Source organism: Pezoporus wallicus, unplaced genomic scaffold, assembly GCF_028554395.1.
Source record: "Pezoporus wallicus isolate ANWC-B61680 ecotype Strahan unplaced genomic scaffold, APGP_CSIRO_Pwel_v1 contig_7842, whole genome shotgun sequence".
NCBI lineage: Eukaryota > Metazoa > Chordata > Aves > Psittaciformes > Psittacidae > Pezoporus > Pezoporus wallicus.
Genome location: NW_026638766.1, coordinates 359,965 through 374,590, shown reverse-complemented (window position 1 = coordinate 374,590; position 14,626 = coordinate 359,965). Strand labels below are relative to the sequence as shown.

Below are 14,626 nucleotides of genomic sequence, written 5' to 3'. Positions count from 1 at the left end.
GAAGGGCACAGGGGAGCCCGCAGGCAGCCCCGGCTGTGCTCCCCCCCAGGGCCAGGCCGACCGGAGCCACTCGCACTGACCTGTCAGAGCCGTTCCAGACGCACTCGAACTTGTCAAAGATGCAGTCGTTCTCGTAGAGCGAGCACAGCTTGCTCCGCAGGTAGTCATGAACCTGCCGGGGGGACACGATGTGAGGCCCCCACATGCCCCTGAGCATGGCCACCCGCTACAGCACCAGCCCCGCTCCACATGTGGCGTTGGTGGCACCAGGGATGTCACCGTGCAGAGGGAGGCAGGGACCGATGCTCTCCCCCACCACCTGCGAGCACCTGAGTTCCCCACCCTCACCCTCAGCCCGGGACGTGGGTTTCACTCCACACAGCCACACAAGCCCACATTTAACAGCTCTTCCTTTGCTTTCTCTGATTTCATGGCATGATGCTCCCACCCATCAGGTCTGCACCAGCCCTGGAGCATGGCGTGGGCAGGAGCACGGCAGGTGCCCGGCTCTCCACTCTCACCTGGTAGGTCTCGATGGGCCGGTTCTCCATGTTGAGGTCCCACACCTTGACGGTGAGATAGTCCCGGGTCATGATGTACCTCCCGCTGTGGCTGAACTTGACATCGGAGATGGAGGAGATGATCTCGGAAAAGAACGACCGGTTACTTGGGTCCTCGGGCTCTTCAAAAACTGCCAAAGAGCAAAGGACAGCGCCAGCGTCAGCCAGGGCAGGAGCTCCTGTCCCTAGCATGAGCAGAGGCACCCGCAGCAGGGGGCAACGCTCCCACCTCTGGGTCTGATCTAGACTAATATGGACAAGCACCTGTATTTTAAGGACTTGGCACGATTGATGCTCCTTTGTTTTTAATGTGTGCAATAAGAGAAAGGGATCACCAGAGACCAATCTATCAACAGCACCACAGAAGCCCAGAAGATTTAGAGCCTTGCACATCACTGCTGCTCTCTAGAAATCAATGTGCTGCGTAACTGAAAGTCAATGTAAATATTTTATAGCCCCTGCAACCCACAGATTTAATTTGATCAGTCTTTGAGTAAATCAGTTTGAACAGTTTGAGGGAGACCGATGAAGTTCCAAATGAAATGTATTTATAAATTTGATTTCAGAGCAACATCAGCTAGGCAAGGACGGTTTTAGAAAGCCATCGCAGGGATGCATCAAGAGAGATGCTGTGATGCGGAGACATCTGTCCAGCTCCTCTTCCACATCTGCAGCTCCCCAGAGCAGCACTGCAGGATGCTTGCACCGCTTCACTTCTCTACTGGACACAAATCCAGCTGCCAGCCCCATGTGTCCAATGCTCATCCCCCTTGGCCGCTGGATCTGACACCCCATGTCCAGGGCAGGGCTGGTGGCTCCGCAGGCAGCATGTCCTGCACAGTGCGCCCAGCACCGGCGTTTGCTGGGGTTGAGCATCCTCTTGCTAAGCCCTGTGGTACCCAGCACCTGCACCTCTGCGTACAGCAGAAAACACGCCTGAAGTGCCGGTATCAATGATCTCTACAAATCAGAAATGGCATCGCCCACAGCAGGACCCAGCTCCAGGGCCTTTAATCCCAAGCAGGAAATCTGATGACACATCAGGTCTTCTAAATAAGAAAAGCTACAGCAACAAGAGGAAATAAAGATCTGAGGCGGTCTGTGGAGAGCGTGTGAATGCCAGGACGTGTCTTTGCTGCAACCATCACAGGTTTGCTCTCACCAGGTCTGCTGGATTCCTGAGGCTTGCCCTAATGGCTGCATCATTTCCATCACAGATGCACGCCTGAGCTTATGTCAAGGCAAGAGGTGCTCAGGTTATAGTGCAAGGGCAAGAAGAAGTTGTTAGGAAAGAAGAATTTTCCCTGCACCCATGTCCTTGCCTGCTGTTCTGGGGCTCTGATACTGGGAAGCAAAACCCCCAGATACAAAGGGGGACACTTGTCTTAGGGATATACCTGCAATATGGGAGAGTAAAACCTGTGAGCTGCCGGCTACCTCATCAAAGCAGCTTTATGTGCTCTGGACCAAGGCTGAAACTCTTTTCAGCAGAGGATAAATGTTTGGTAGAGTTGCTGTAACACATTCAGCAGTGAGGAGACAGAAGGGAAAGGTCCCTCTTTGGGAAACCTGAGCCTTTGGTTTCAGGAGTTTGGTACAATCACTCCTTAAAACTCCATAAGGAAAAAGGGGAAAGCCTTTTGCTATGGGGAAATAACTGCAGTAACTGTTATTCTGCCCCCGTTACCAGCTCCAGGAATCCCGACCTGCCCTTTGGCTTCCCTCAGTGCTTCGGCCAAGGCGTGTGTTTCTTTGGGCACGTGGAAGCTGATGCCGCCTGCGAGGCCAGCTCTGAGACTGGAGGGAGCTCACAACATCACAGATCGCAGGAGCTCCAATGAAATGGGCAAACAAAACTGAACACGAGAAGCACGTAAGTACGAGCTGTGCCCAAGCAATGAGCTGCATCCGTGGGAATTAACACTGCTGGGGCGTGCAGAGACAGCGTCTGCATTCCTATTAAATACTGACAGCTATTAAATGTCTCCATCGGAGGATTCGCCTCCAAAAGGCAGCACTGCTTTTCACGTTGAACTTTGATGGACTGTCTCAATTTCCACTCGCACATCCGCAATGCTGCAGCTGTCTGGGGCTGGGGCTTCTGAGGGTGGAGGGAAATCAATCAGGAGATATCACAGGAGAGGTCAAAGGGAGCGGGATGTGCCACTGGGCGCCGTGTGCGGGACGCAGCAGCACCAGACAAAGGGAAGGGCAGGGGGGGCTCTGCCACTGGAGCATCAGGGAAATGGATTCTGTTTGCTCTGTGATTGTGTTCTGGTCCTCAGCTGGGAGCTGCCGCTGCCGGGCTGTGAGACATGGCCGGGAAACGCAGGAACAGAAACACTCCTTTGATCAGGGTTTGGGAAAGCTGCCACTGGTATTTCCCATCTCCAGCCAGCCAAAGCTCTCCCACCAGCGGTGCTTCCCCTCCATCCAATGCACCTCAGGTTAAAACAGGTCTCAGACACGAGCACAGCTCAGAAGCCCAGAAGCAACAGCTGCTGTGTAATTCCCTATCAGCTGTAGGAAACCCACATCTGAAGCACACCGCGGGGCTCTACAGGGGTAGGTTATGACCATGGGGCTCCAGGAAGTTGCACCCATTTTGTGTACCCTGTTCTCCTAAAGCGATCACACTTTGAGTACTGGAATCTCCTTAATTTCCCACAGGATATTGCCCATTTTCTGAGGAAAACCCAAACCAGAACAGGAGACACAGGAGTTCAGCTGTGCAGTCACACAGGAGAGGCAGGGCTTTGGCTATGCAGTCACGCAGGGCTTTGGCTGTGCAGTCACACAGGAGATGCAGGGCTTTGGCTGTGCAGTCACACAGGAGATGCAGGGCTTTGGCTGTGCAGTCACACAGGAGATGCAGGGCTTTGGCTGTGCAGTCACACAGGAGATGCAGGGCTTTGGCTGTGCAGTCACACAGCACAGCAGCACTTGCTCCTGCCACGTTTCACTGTTTTTAAGGCAGGCACCAAACTCTTTTTGACAACAGGGGGCTCAGCACAGGAACTGCCACGGCCCAAAGAACAGCAGCAGCTATTGACCAGCTCACCCCTAGCTGCTGTGGGTGTTTGTGCCAGTGTTCCACTGGCAGGCTCTGACAGGAGGACTATTCCCAGCACCATCCTCTGGACAGGCAGAGGCTGAGCAGGACCCGAGCTCCGCGGCAGCGGCTCACTCATCGCATCAGCCTGGGAGGAACCAGGACCAGCTCCCTGCCTGCCCAGCTCACTCCGAATGTTGAGGGAGCTTTTCTGCACATCCCAACCCTGCGGCATCAACCACAGCTGAGAATAGGACACGGGGAGGACGGGGTGAGGCTGCGGGGTCTGTGCTCCCCTTTTCTGGGCTCTGTGAACGCGAAGGGGACCCCGTCCCCCCGCACCGCGCTGGGGCTGCACTCACACTTGGCGTGGCGGTCGCAGAGCGCGGAGGTGCGCATGTCACACAGCCGGATGGTGCCTTTGCTGCTGCTGTAGACAAAGGTGTTGCAGTGGTGCGGGTGGAACTCGGCAGCCGTGATCACCTCCGTCAGCTCCTCCATGTTGGCTGGTTTGATGTCCACGATGTCTGGCAGGGCGAGTCAAGGAGCCCCCTGCAGCGCAGACCCCACAGGTCCCTGAGCACCCTCCTGGGAGAGCAGCACCAACCTCGGGCTCCAGCCTGCACCAACACAGGGCAAAGCCCACCTCCATCACGTTGCTGTTCAAGCGGGGACCATGAGCCCTCTGTACAGCCAAGACCTGACTCTGCCGATTCACCCATGCCAGAGCAAACATCTCCTACTGCAGGAACACAAAACCAAAACCTGGAGCACAACGACCAACAGAAACTGCCACAGCCCAGGGGTGCTGCTGCGGACTTGTCACTTCCAAAACGTTTCTCATGCTCAGGCTGGGTGAAGCACTGGGTGGCAAACAGAGCTGGCCCTGAGGATGATGCCACAAGGACCTGCACAGCCCTGCAGAGCGTCCCAGGGCTGCAGGGCACGGATGAAGAGGATCCACCCCGACTTGACACTAGCAAGCAGTCACCAGTGGAAGCAGCTTCAGATTGTACAGCGCAATCCAAACACCCAGCATGGGGTAACTGTGCAAACGGGGAGAAAGAAACAGCAGCTTTCCTGACCCCCTGGGAAGCAAATTAAGAACCTGCTGTTCCCAGCAGGATGGGAATTAACAGACAAATAAAGAATGAATTCCTGCCCCGTGGGGGGGGGCATTTCCAGCAGCCCCAGGGCACAGACTCTGAGCGGTCTCAGCCCGGCCGCACTGCGGATCCGCAGCAGAACCTGGGTCCCAGCTCAAGCCAGGCCTGAGCCAGTGCACAGCCCTGCAGGGCAGTGACCGCCCCCTCTGATCGCTCCTTGGCCAAACTCCCTGCGGTTTCACCCAAATTTAGGGCTCCCCACATTCTTCCCCAAAACACAGCGCACTCTGCAGCCCTGCTTGGCCGTACCCACCAGTCACACACCTCTGATTGCTGAACTCCTCTCCAGTGCCTGAATGGGCCCCATGCCCCGTGGGGACTCCTCAGTGGGAAATGCTATAAATATCACCCATGATAAGTACCCCATTGCTGTTATTTCTGACGTGGCTGTTGCAAGGGTGACTGGCAGGGCCTCATTTGTACAGCGGTGACTGGCAGCCCGTCACCTCGCTGCAGGGTATAGCAGAGACTGCACAATTAATATTGCCTCCCTGCATCTTCCCCAAGGCATCTGTCTGCTCCATCACCGGCAGACGCTGCTCCCGCCCGCCCTGCAGCAGAATTCAGAGCTGTGTCACCAGGCTGGAGGCAGCGTCCTGAGGATGCCAGATGAGCCCTGCACACGCAGGCAGCGGCTCAGCTCAGTGTAAGCCATGTCCTTCCGGCGGCACAGCTCAGCCCGGCAGAGATGAGAGGGAAGGGCCTTGGAGGTGACACCGGGAGAAGGGAGTTTCAGATGCTCTGCAGTCAGATGTGCTGTGGAGAGCACTGCTTTGTATTCCTGACCCCTGGGAGCCTGCCAGAGGGTGATGCTGTACAAGGAGCCATGACCAGGGTGCAAGGACGGGACCCCTTCATTCTCCTACTGACACGTGCACGCGTCTGGGCTCCCAGGGCTCCTACAGCCCACTCACCAGCAGAGGCACCGCCCGCACTCCCGCTCTTGGCCGGGCTGTGGGGTCACGCACCAAAGGATACTAAAACTTTGATTTGTGATTTCAAAGTTCCACAGGTTTATCCTCAGGTCATCCGCTGACATGTAGGTCTCGTAGTCGCTGTTGACGGAGATGGAGTTGATGTGGTAGGTGTGTGCGTTGGCAAACACCCGCCGAGGGGTGGCCTCCACCATCAGGTCCATGGGCCGGAGCACTGGTACCTGTGACAGGAGGCAGAGTGTCAGCACCCGGGGACGGGTCCCGCTGCCCACCGGACCTGCGCCAGCACCCGGCATGGACAGGCACCGGCTCCATCACAGTGGGTGCCTGCAAGCACTGGCTGCCCCCTCTCCATCCCCCTGCCTCGGCTCATGCCCTCACCAAGGAAACCCAGCAGCTGTGTGCGGGCATGAGCAGGACAAGCAGACACAAAACCTTACACCTCTGAGAGAGGCATGAGTACGGTTTGATTGCAGCAAGAGCCCCGTAACCCAGGCTCAGGTCTATGCTGCAGTGACTGCTCCTTCTTTGGGAGAAACAAACCCAAACCCACTTCTGCCTTGTTTTGTCACTGTTAACTGGTGAAATTCCTGCCAGAGGCATTTCTAACAGGCTTGTGTGTCTTGAGAGAGCCAGGGCAGCACTTTCTTTGCATTTGCTTCACAGCAAAGTGACGGAGGTGAGAGATGAGAAGAGACAGGGAAAGAAACACACAGGGCAGGGACAAATGGGGGACTAGAAAGAGAACTGTACGTGTTCACCTTCAGATTAATAAGCATAACTCTTGGAAACAGGGGATTGAGAGATGCAGTAAGAACAGGGAGCACGAGGAGTGGTGCAAGTAATAGCTTCAGACAGGACGCTCCGGAGGCAGTTCAGTGCTCCCGGAGGTGTCAGCCCGTGCTCCTGCTCGGCAGGCAGCTCTTCCCTCAAGCTACTTCATTACTGTGTGTATTATCTGTGCGCTGCCCAAAGCGATTTCCCGTGGCTGCCGAGGTGGGGACGGGACTGTGACAGCCAGCGCCAGTGACACCAGAGCGCAGGGACTGCAGCGCGGAGCCGGAGCTTAATGTGACGAGCCTGCCCGCTAATCCTGCCTGACACAGGCAATGATGCATCGTTTGCACTGACGGGCTCCGCTCAGCCGCTGGGGACGGAGGCTCAGGGATTACGGGAGCCGCGCTGCCGGTCAGACAGGCACAACCGCAGCGCAGTGCAAAGGGAAAGAGCTCACGGTTACACCGGGCTGTGCCCGTACAAAACCAAGTGCAGCAAAGGCAGGAGCCCAGCACCTCACTGCACTGCACCACACCACACTGCACCTCACCTCACTGCACTGCACCTCTCGCTGCCCTGCACCTCACCTCTCCTTTCATTGCACCTCACCTCACCTCTCACTGCACCTCGCCAGGGGCAGCCGGGGCTGAGGCGCAGCAGCGTGGGCACCGGCACCTTCCAGCAGGATTCCCTGCCCCAACCACGCTGCTCCCACTGGCATTGCCATGGCAATCTTCAACAGCACAGAGCTCCGCAGTGCATCCCTCCTTCAATTACGGAGCCAGCCTGCAGGGCAGGCTCTGGTATTATATACACCCATTATTAAAGGGTAATTCAGTGTAACAAACCGCATCAAGTACATAGAAAGGCTGCCAAATAAAATAAACCACTAATAAATTAAATTACTTCTTGTTTTCGGGGCGGGGGGAGGGGGGAATGCCAGTCATTTCTCATTTAAAACAAAATATGTCTTCATTTTTCTCTCTTTTACCAGGCACCCCCTGCAAAAGAGCTGGTCCCACTCATCCAAAGGGCACATGACGCTCAATTCCTCTCTCCTTGTCTGGCCAAGGCTTCCCCTTTGCTCAGTTAATGAGGCACTAATCCTGCCTTGAGCTGTAAAATTCATCTCCTGGGTGGTGGGGGGGTGGAAGATCCAGGGTGCCCTGGTCCTTCCCCACCACCAGTGCTGCCAAGCGGAGGACCATGGTGCTGTTAAAAGCACGGCAGTAACTGCTGCTGCTTCTCTACTTTGCCCCCTGCTCTCATCGAGTTTCCCCTTTCATTGCCTGTCATGTTGACGGTCACCAAACGCTCCCTGCTCCCCAGGGTAGGGAAGGCTTCCCATAGCAGAGAGTCTTCTTGTTCCCAGTGCCATGATGGACGTGGTGTGAAGGGATACAGAGGTTTGGTGCTCCTCAGGAAAACCTCATCCTCTGCCCAAAACACAAGTCAATACACAGGGAAAAGGATAAGGCCTCAGCTCCCGGCCACGTGCTCACCTCTCACAGGCACAGTCCAGCATGAGCCGGGTCTGAGCTGCCCGTTACTGGGCTCAGACAGTGACCGGTCACCCCAGCACAGCCCCGCAGCGAGTGCAACCCAACACGCACACCAAGGCAAAAGGACCCAGGCTCAGCACCTCTGCAGGTACCTGCCCTGTTCAGCGGGACCAGCAGCGCCAATTCTCCTACGACCTCAGCCCAGCCACGATGCTGTGAACCAGTGCTCAGGGCAGAGCTTTGCTCCCTCCTCCTGCACTTAGAGAAGGGCAAGCTGCTGTTCCTGGAGCGAGGCATCAGCCCACCAGCCCCGGCAGATGCTGGCTCTGCAGCCCCGGTGACCTGCAGGATTTGTCCATGTGGGATTAGCCACAGCCGGAGCCCAGATTAACCCCATCCTTGGTTCTGCAAGAAGGAAAATGTCATCTGGTTCCCAGCAAATCCGAGAGCAGAGCTGGCTGCCCAGCGACAAACCCAGGCTCATCACCTGCTCCAGCAGCCAGGCTCCTGTGGACGTGCTCCCCGGTGTCTGTTTCTCACCTACAAAAGGCACAATCTGCAACCAGTGCTGCCTGCACATGAATAGTTTGCAGACAAAATGCACAGCAAATGCCATTTCCATGGCAGACGGACAATTTCCTGCTCTTCAGGATTTTGTCTCATTGGACCTTCCCCGTGATGGGGGAAAGGGACCTTCCCATGGAGGATAAACCCACTGTCCCATTACCAGTACGTGTAGCCAATAGAGCTGCTGGTTTCATCTCTTCCCCAGACACGTCCCTCCCTAAGCCTCACACTAACACCTCCTGTCGCCCGTCACTGAACCTTTTCATACAGTGAAGCAAGATTAAGCCTGGAGTCCGTCCATGGGCCAACTGCTGGAGCCATCCCCACAAAGAGCCCAACACCAGGGCCCACTCACAAGGGGTTTCAGCACAGGGATGAGCAAGTGTCCTTCCACACAGAGCCTCCACCACCCCAGGTTTCCCCGTCTCTCTGTGCTTTCATAGCATGATAGGATTTTTGTTGTTTGTAACCGAGAACTTGTCCTGGATCAGCTCCTGTGCTCTGGGATTGCTGTCGCCACCTGCACCTGAATTTTGACACAAGTTTGCAGAAGCCTCAGAGAACAAAGAGAGCATTTTTCTTATCCAAAGTTCAAAATCCTGACCCCTTTTCACCAATCTCATCCACAGCGCACGCCCCTCAAACTTGTGATTGCTTGAACAGATCTTTATTAACTTATTTTTCCCTCTGAAAGAGATCCCGTGTCAGTAAAATCCCACCAGGGGGACGATTTTCCCAGCAAAATCCTGCAGAAGCAGAGCCACGCTCCCAACCACACATTCAGAGCAATCCAAACCCGCTGGATAATTCTGCTGGCACATTGTTTTTACAGCACGTCTAGACACAGATACCACCAGTGCAATTGCTGTGGAAATAGAAATGGAGAAAAATACTGGAAAAGTCAATTCTGGTCACCAGCATTTCCAGGCGAGTTTACAGATGTTCCAAGGATGAAGTATGAGTTTTCACCAGAAAAACAAAAAAAATGAGAAAAGTACCTCAAAGCTGCGCACCACAGGTCCCAGCATGTGCTGAGCCCAGCACTGCCCTGCCTGGGCGCAGGATGAGCGAACGTTGCACCCTGCGCTGCTCCAGAGCAGTGTGAGCAGCTCATGGAACTGGGAAAACCCTTTGTTTTTCATTTCCATGGCAATGATTTGATGATGATCATTTGAAATTGATTAGTTCTGCCATGTGCATTTTATAGCCCAAAAAAGCCAAATGTTACACATTACGTTGTCATTTAAATGATAATGCTTCGGAGAATGTACACAGGGAAAAGACAGACAGATCTCTGTGCTGGGGCAGAAATGCTGCAGCACCACATGCCTTCTCCAAAGCATCCTCCTTCCCTTTCCCTCTCCCATCACCCAGCCTCACTCAGGGCTGCCCGCTGTGTGCACTGCATGCTGTGGATACACAGCACAACCTCCCCGGGAAACTGCTCCAGGAAATCCCAGTGCTTTGGCAAAATGGGAGACACAGACCCACACTTCTGGTGGATTTTGGTGGGACCAGGTGAAGCGGTAGCTCTCAGTCAGAGCACGTTTTGCGACAGCCACAAGCACCAAGCACCGGGCGCGCCGACGCTCATCGCACCCGCATTGCGTCTGGCTGGGGAGGGCCATTCCTCACCCAGGGAGCTGTTGGTGCAGAGCACAGAAACCCACCCCCTGCACCATGGTCACCTTCTGGGTCCTCCACAGCCAGGTGGGACACAGCCCTGCTGCCCAGAGCAGCTGGTCCTGCAGCTCAGTGGGTGCACAGCAGCCTGTCTGCAGGGTGCTTCCTTCCTTACACACATTTAAAACGCCTGGGACAGAGATCAGCTGCCTGGGGCTGGGAAAATTGTTCCCAAATGGTGTCCAAGGCCCCCTGGGTTTCCCTGGCACAGACAGGGGAGAAGCGAGAGCCCTGACCTGAGCCCTGCCAGCCCCAGCTGCTCCTCCCGCTGTGGTCACAGCTCAGGAGAAGGGGACGTGATGGACTCCAAGGAATCCCAGCCTGGCTGGAGCACCCTGTGACGGGGTCGGTACGGTGGGAGGATGCACCCCAGTGTTTCCTCACAGCCTGACCTGCTGTGAGGGACCAAAGCAAACACATTCTCTATTTAGAAGGATTTAAAGCCTTGGGTATTATTTGTGTTAATTATTTCTTGCACACACCCCATGGCAGAGGTATGGCTGTACACCGACCAAGGGGCACTCGAGAGCTCGCTGAGGCGGCTAAATGATGCCGAAGGGCTGCAGCTATTAGACTAGAGGCAACCCAAGTAAGCAGAGCTCTTCTAATGACAGCAAAAGCCTTACTTTACAGTCTGAGCAGAGGTAAACATTCCTTCTGCTCTATGTGGGTTAGAAATTTCTCAGAGAACAATGCTCATCAAGCACATTAAAACCATTATGACAAATGGGTAAGAGATGGTGGCAGCAAGGTGGTTTTAACACCTTTTTTGCTCGTCTGTGGTTGAAAATTTAACTGGATGGATGTGGCTTTACTCCAAAGCAGGAGCATCACAGGACAATTAGATGTCAGAGATACACCAGGCTGCAGCAAAGTGGTTACAGCAATGTAAATATCTAAGTAAAATCATCAAAACATCAGATCAAACTAGGGCTGGAGGAAGACTCTTCAATACCCTGTCCTCAGGGACAGCAGGCGCTATGCAGGCAGAAACTAATAACCATAAACGCTGAGCACTTACACCGTGTTTTACCTCTTCCCGTTGCCACGAGGCAGGAGCCACATGTTCCCACCAGAGCGTGGGGAATCGCAGCACTGTATCTCAGGGCACAAGGGAGCACACCCAGCTCCTCCAGCACCAGGAAACAGACTGAGGGCAAACCAAAGGCTGAAACATGAGGCAGACAGGGGACTCCAATAAGCACGGTCCAGCGCTCGGATGTTCCAGTGCCAGTGGGACGGGCTGGGTGCCCCCCACACTGCCAGGGCTGGCCCCAGCCCCGCTGGCAGCAGCTCTGAACCCTGCCCCTCTGTGGGGCACTGGCCACCATGGATGGGGACGGTGGAATTCAGGCCGAGCACTTGCAACCCCCTGCACCAATTTTCGGCTCCGCTGCAGCCCTGCAGTCACCAGCTGAAGCAAGGGGATGTGGTCAGACACAGTCGGCTGACACCAACAACCAGCACTGAAGATGAGCAGGACGATTACCTGCTTTCATAACCACATCGCCCCTGCACTCCTCTGAGGTGTCATCACCCTCATTGTGAGCTCCCGTTAACTGACTGCTGCTTCCCGATGGCCGGTCTGGGATGGGAGCCTGACCACCAGCTCGGCATTCCTGCACCCCCCCGGCCCTCGGCCCTGTGAGGGTTGGTAACCCCAGCTCTGACATCCCAATGATGAGCAAACTCCAGCAATGGGCTGTGTAGGTAACAGAGTATCAGGCTGAAAATGCTGCCTGAAACGTAACAGCAGATACGTTCATACATGAAATTAAATGTTTTCTTGCTCGGTAAAGAAAAATGCCTGCCAGCCACCAGGAGCAACTCAGTACGCAGGTGAGAATTAACTGCCTGTCAGGGGCTCTCAAAGGATTCATCTGCAAAGGAACTGGAAGCCATAAAACTGAGCTGAGGGTAATTGTAGCAACATTTATATATATATACAAATATAAACCCCCTGAGTACTCAAAATGCAAATTCTAAGAGGATGTTACTAAATTACAAGGTGGTCTGGTCTGATTAATGCCATCACAAAATTCCTGCACACTTGTCACTTCTAGGCAATGGGTTCAAGGGGTTATTGCCAAGCAGGGGAGAACATGGCTCCCCCCTGTTTGCAGAGGGGCAGCTCACTGCTGGAGCCATGCACCAGGGGTCTCCAGTGCTGCCTGCACCCACTGCCTGCATCCCCTGCCTGCACCCACTGTGCAGGACCCCAGGTGAGCTCTGGTGGGATTAGCCGTGCTCCTCTGCTGCGGGCTGGAGCTGGCTCTCTCTGAGCAAATCAGAGCTTGTAACCAGCTGTCCCGGGGAAGAGCAAACTCACTGGCACTGCTGGTCAGGAGCCACCAGTGCCAGGGGCTGCCGGGCAGACGGGCACTGCCATGCCCCGGTGCCTCCTCTTGCCAGGCTCCCGGCAGCGGCTGCATTAACGGGGTCTGTGCATCCATCCCCCCTTGCAGTAAATGGAAAACGTAGCCCTGGGTGTTTACATTTGATTCAGGAGCTGGTTCTAATCTCCTTAGGCTGGGAGGAAAACTCATTTAGAGAAGGTACTTATGCTCCCTAAGCAGAAGTTGCAGTTGCAAATGCACTAAGCAGAGAGAGCCTGTTAACTGTCTCGTCCCCAGCATGCTCAGGGCATGCAGGGCACTGCAGCAGCGCCAGCATCAGCACCGGGCACTGGAGTACCTGACATGACACAAAACAGGGTGCTCGGTGGCACAACTGCCCAGAGACAGCACCACTCCTGCAGCAGCTCCACTCCTGTACCTGCACACCAACCAAAGCTCTGAAACAGGGAGCAAGCCCTGCCCTCTGACACCGACCTGCCACACAGGATGGCATTACCAGTGACACAGCACACAGGTGACACCACCAGCAACTTCACAGAATCACAGCCTGGTTTGTGCTGGAAGGGACTTTAAGGTCCCTTAACCTCATCCACTTCCAACCCCTGCCACAGGCAGGGACACCTTCCACTAGAGCAGCTTGCTCCAAGCCCCTGTGCCCACCCTGGCCTTGAACACTGCCAGGGATGGGGCATCCACAGCTTCTCTGGGCACCCTGTGCCAGCGCCTCACCTTGGTTTGACCAAAGATACTGAAGAGAAAGGCTCCTTCACAGCCGTGACCTCCCCAGACTCACCCGTAGCATGGTGATCATGGAGGGGTCTCGGAGACGGCCGTCCTCATCCTTGAGGTTGTATCCCTCTGGTCTCTTGTCCCGCTCGCTGACTTTCCATAGCTTCACAGTCTTATCTGTGGGCAGAAGAGAGCAAACAGTCACAGCTTGGCAGACCAACACGCCACGGCCACTCAGGATGGTTTCTAACAGTGGAATTCTGCCCTATTTCTCCCCCTCTCTGACCCCTGTGCTGTGAACACCCTGCAGCCATCCCTGTGGACTCCTGCATGGAGAAGCATCCACTCACCCTGTGCCACAACCCCTGGGGAAGGAACATCCGGATTTGCTCCAAGTAATGGTGTTTTCCTTCCCCTCTCCTGGCAGGGGCTCCAGCAGTAGTTTGTCATCACTTCCACCAGGTTTCATACACAATCCTGCAATTTATCTTCATTTTCTCCTTTCCATGGCAATTCCAATAGAGTGCCATTAATTTTGTTTTTATTAACCCACTTTACTTCAGGGGGTTCTATGTATAATGCTAGTTTAACAGTAAGAACAACGCAAAACAGCATAACATGGGAGCATTTCTGAAAGGATCATTTTTATAACCTGCTAGCATATGAAACGCCCTCCCAAATGGAGAGATAAAATCCCTGTTAATCAAAAAACTATTTAAAAACCCAATTAACAGAACATTATGCTCTATAATTAATATTCATTGCATTTCAATGATTCCCCCCCCCCCCCCCCAAATGAGTTTAATAAGTCTTTGAATTTTATTACAGTGATCAATAGAGTCAATCCTATAATACAAAGTAAGTTGGTTATGGAAGATAATTAGACCCCTCCTTTTCCTCTGAAATAATTAAGTCTTCTTTAGCTGCCATTCACCCCAAGTCATATTCCTGGATCCTCCTGATATTTATCTGACTGTAACAAGGAACTGCTGAGCTGAACGGAGCCATGGCAGCACTGGTGCATGCCCAGCGGCCACGTACCATTGGTGGAGAGCAGGAAATAGGCTGCGTTCTGCTGCGGGAGCCATCGGATCTTGTTGATCTTCTCCTCTATCTCCAGACTCTTCAAGTAATCGAACTCCGGCTCGTGGCTCTGGAAGGTGCTGTAGACATTGTACTCTCCCCTGCGATGGGGCTGGTTTTTGCTCTGTAGGAAGGGCACAGGGAGGGATTTAAAGCACAGGGAGCAGGAGAACATCCTGTGTGGACTCCTTGGGTCTCCGAGGTTTGTTAAGTGG

At 54.4% G+C, this 14,626-nt stretch overlaps 1 protein-coding gene across 2 annotated transcripts in view; it reads right to left on the bottom strand.

The window, feature by feature from the left end:
• The window catches only part of PPP2R2B (protein phosphatase 2 regulatory subunit Bbeta), a 60,006-nt gene that overhangs the window by 955 nt on the left and 44,425 nt on the right, over positions 1–14,626 (bottom strand). For both annotated transcript variants that reach the window (XM_057412396.1, XM_057412397.1), the window contains 6 exons: positions 14,370–14,535; positions 13,393–13,505; positions 5,757–5,934; positions 3,975–4,139; positions 522–691; positions 81–172 (listed from right to left, as the gene is read on the bottom strand). In XM_057412396.1, the coding sequence (XP_057268379.1) occupies positions 81–172; positions 522–691; positions 3,975–4,139; positions 5,757–5,934; positions 13,393–13,505; positions 14,370–14,535 (884 nt within the window). The remainder of the gene's footprint in view (positions 1–80; positions 173–521; positions 692–3,974; positions 4,140–5,756; positions 5,935–13,392; positions 13,506–14,369; positions 14,536–14,626) is intronic.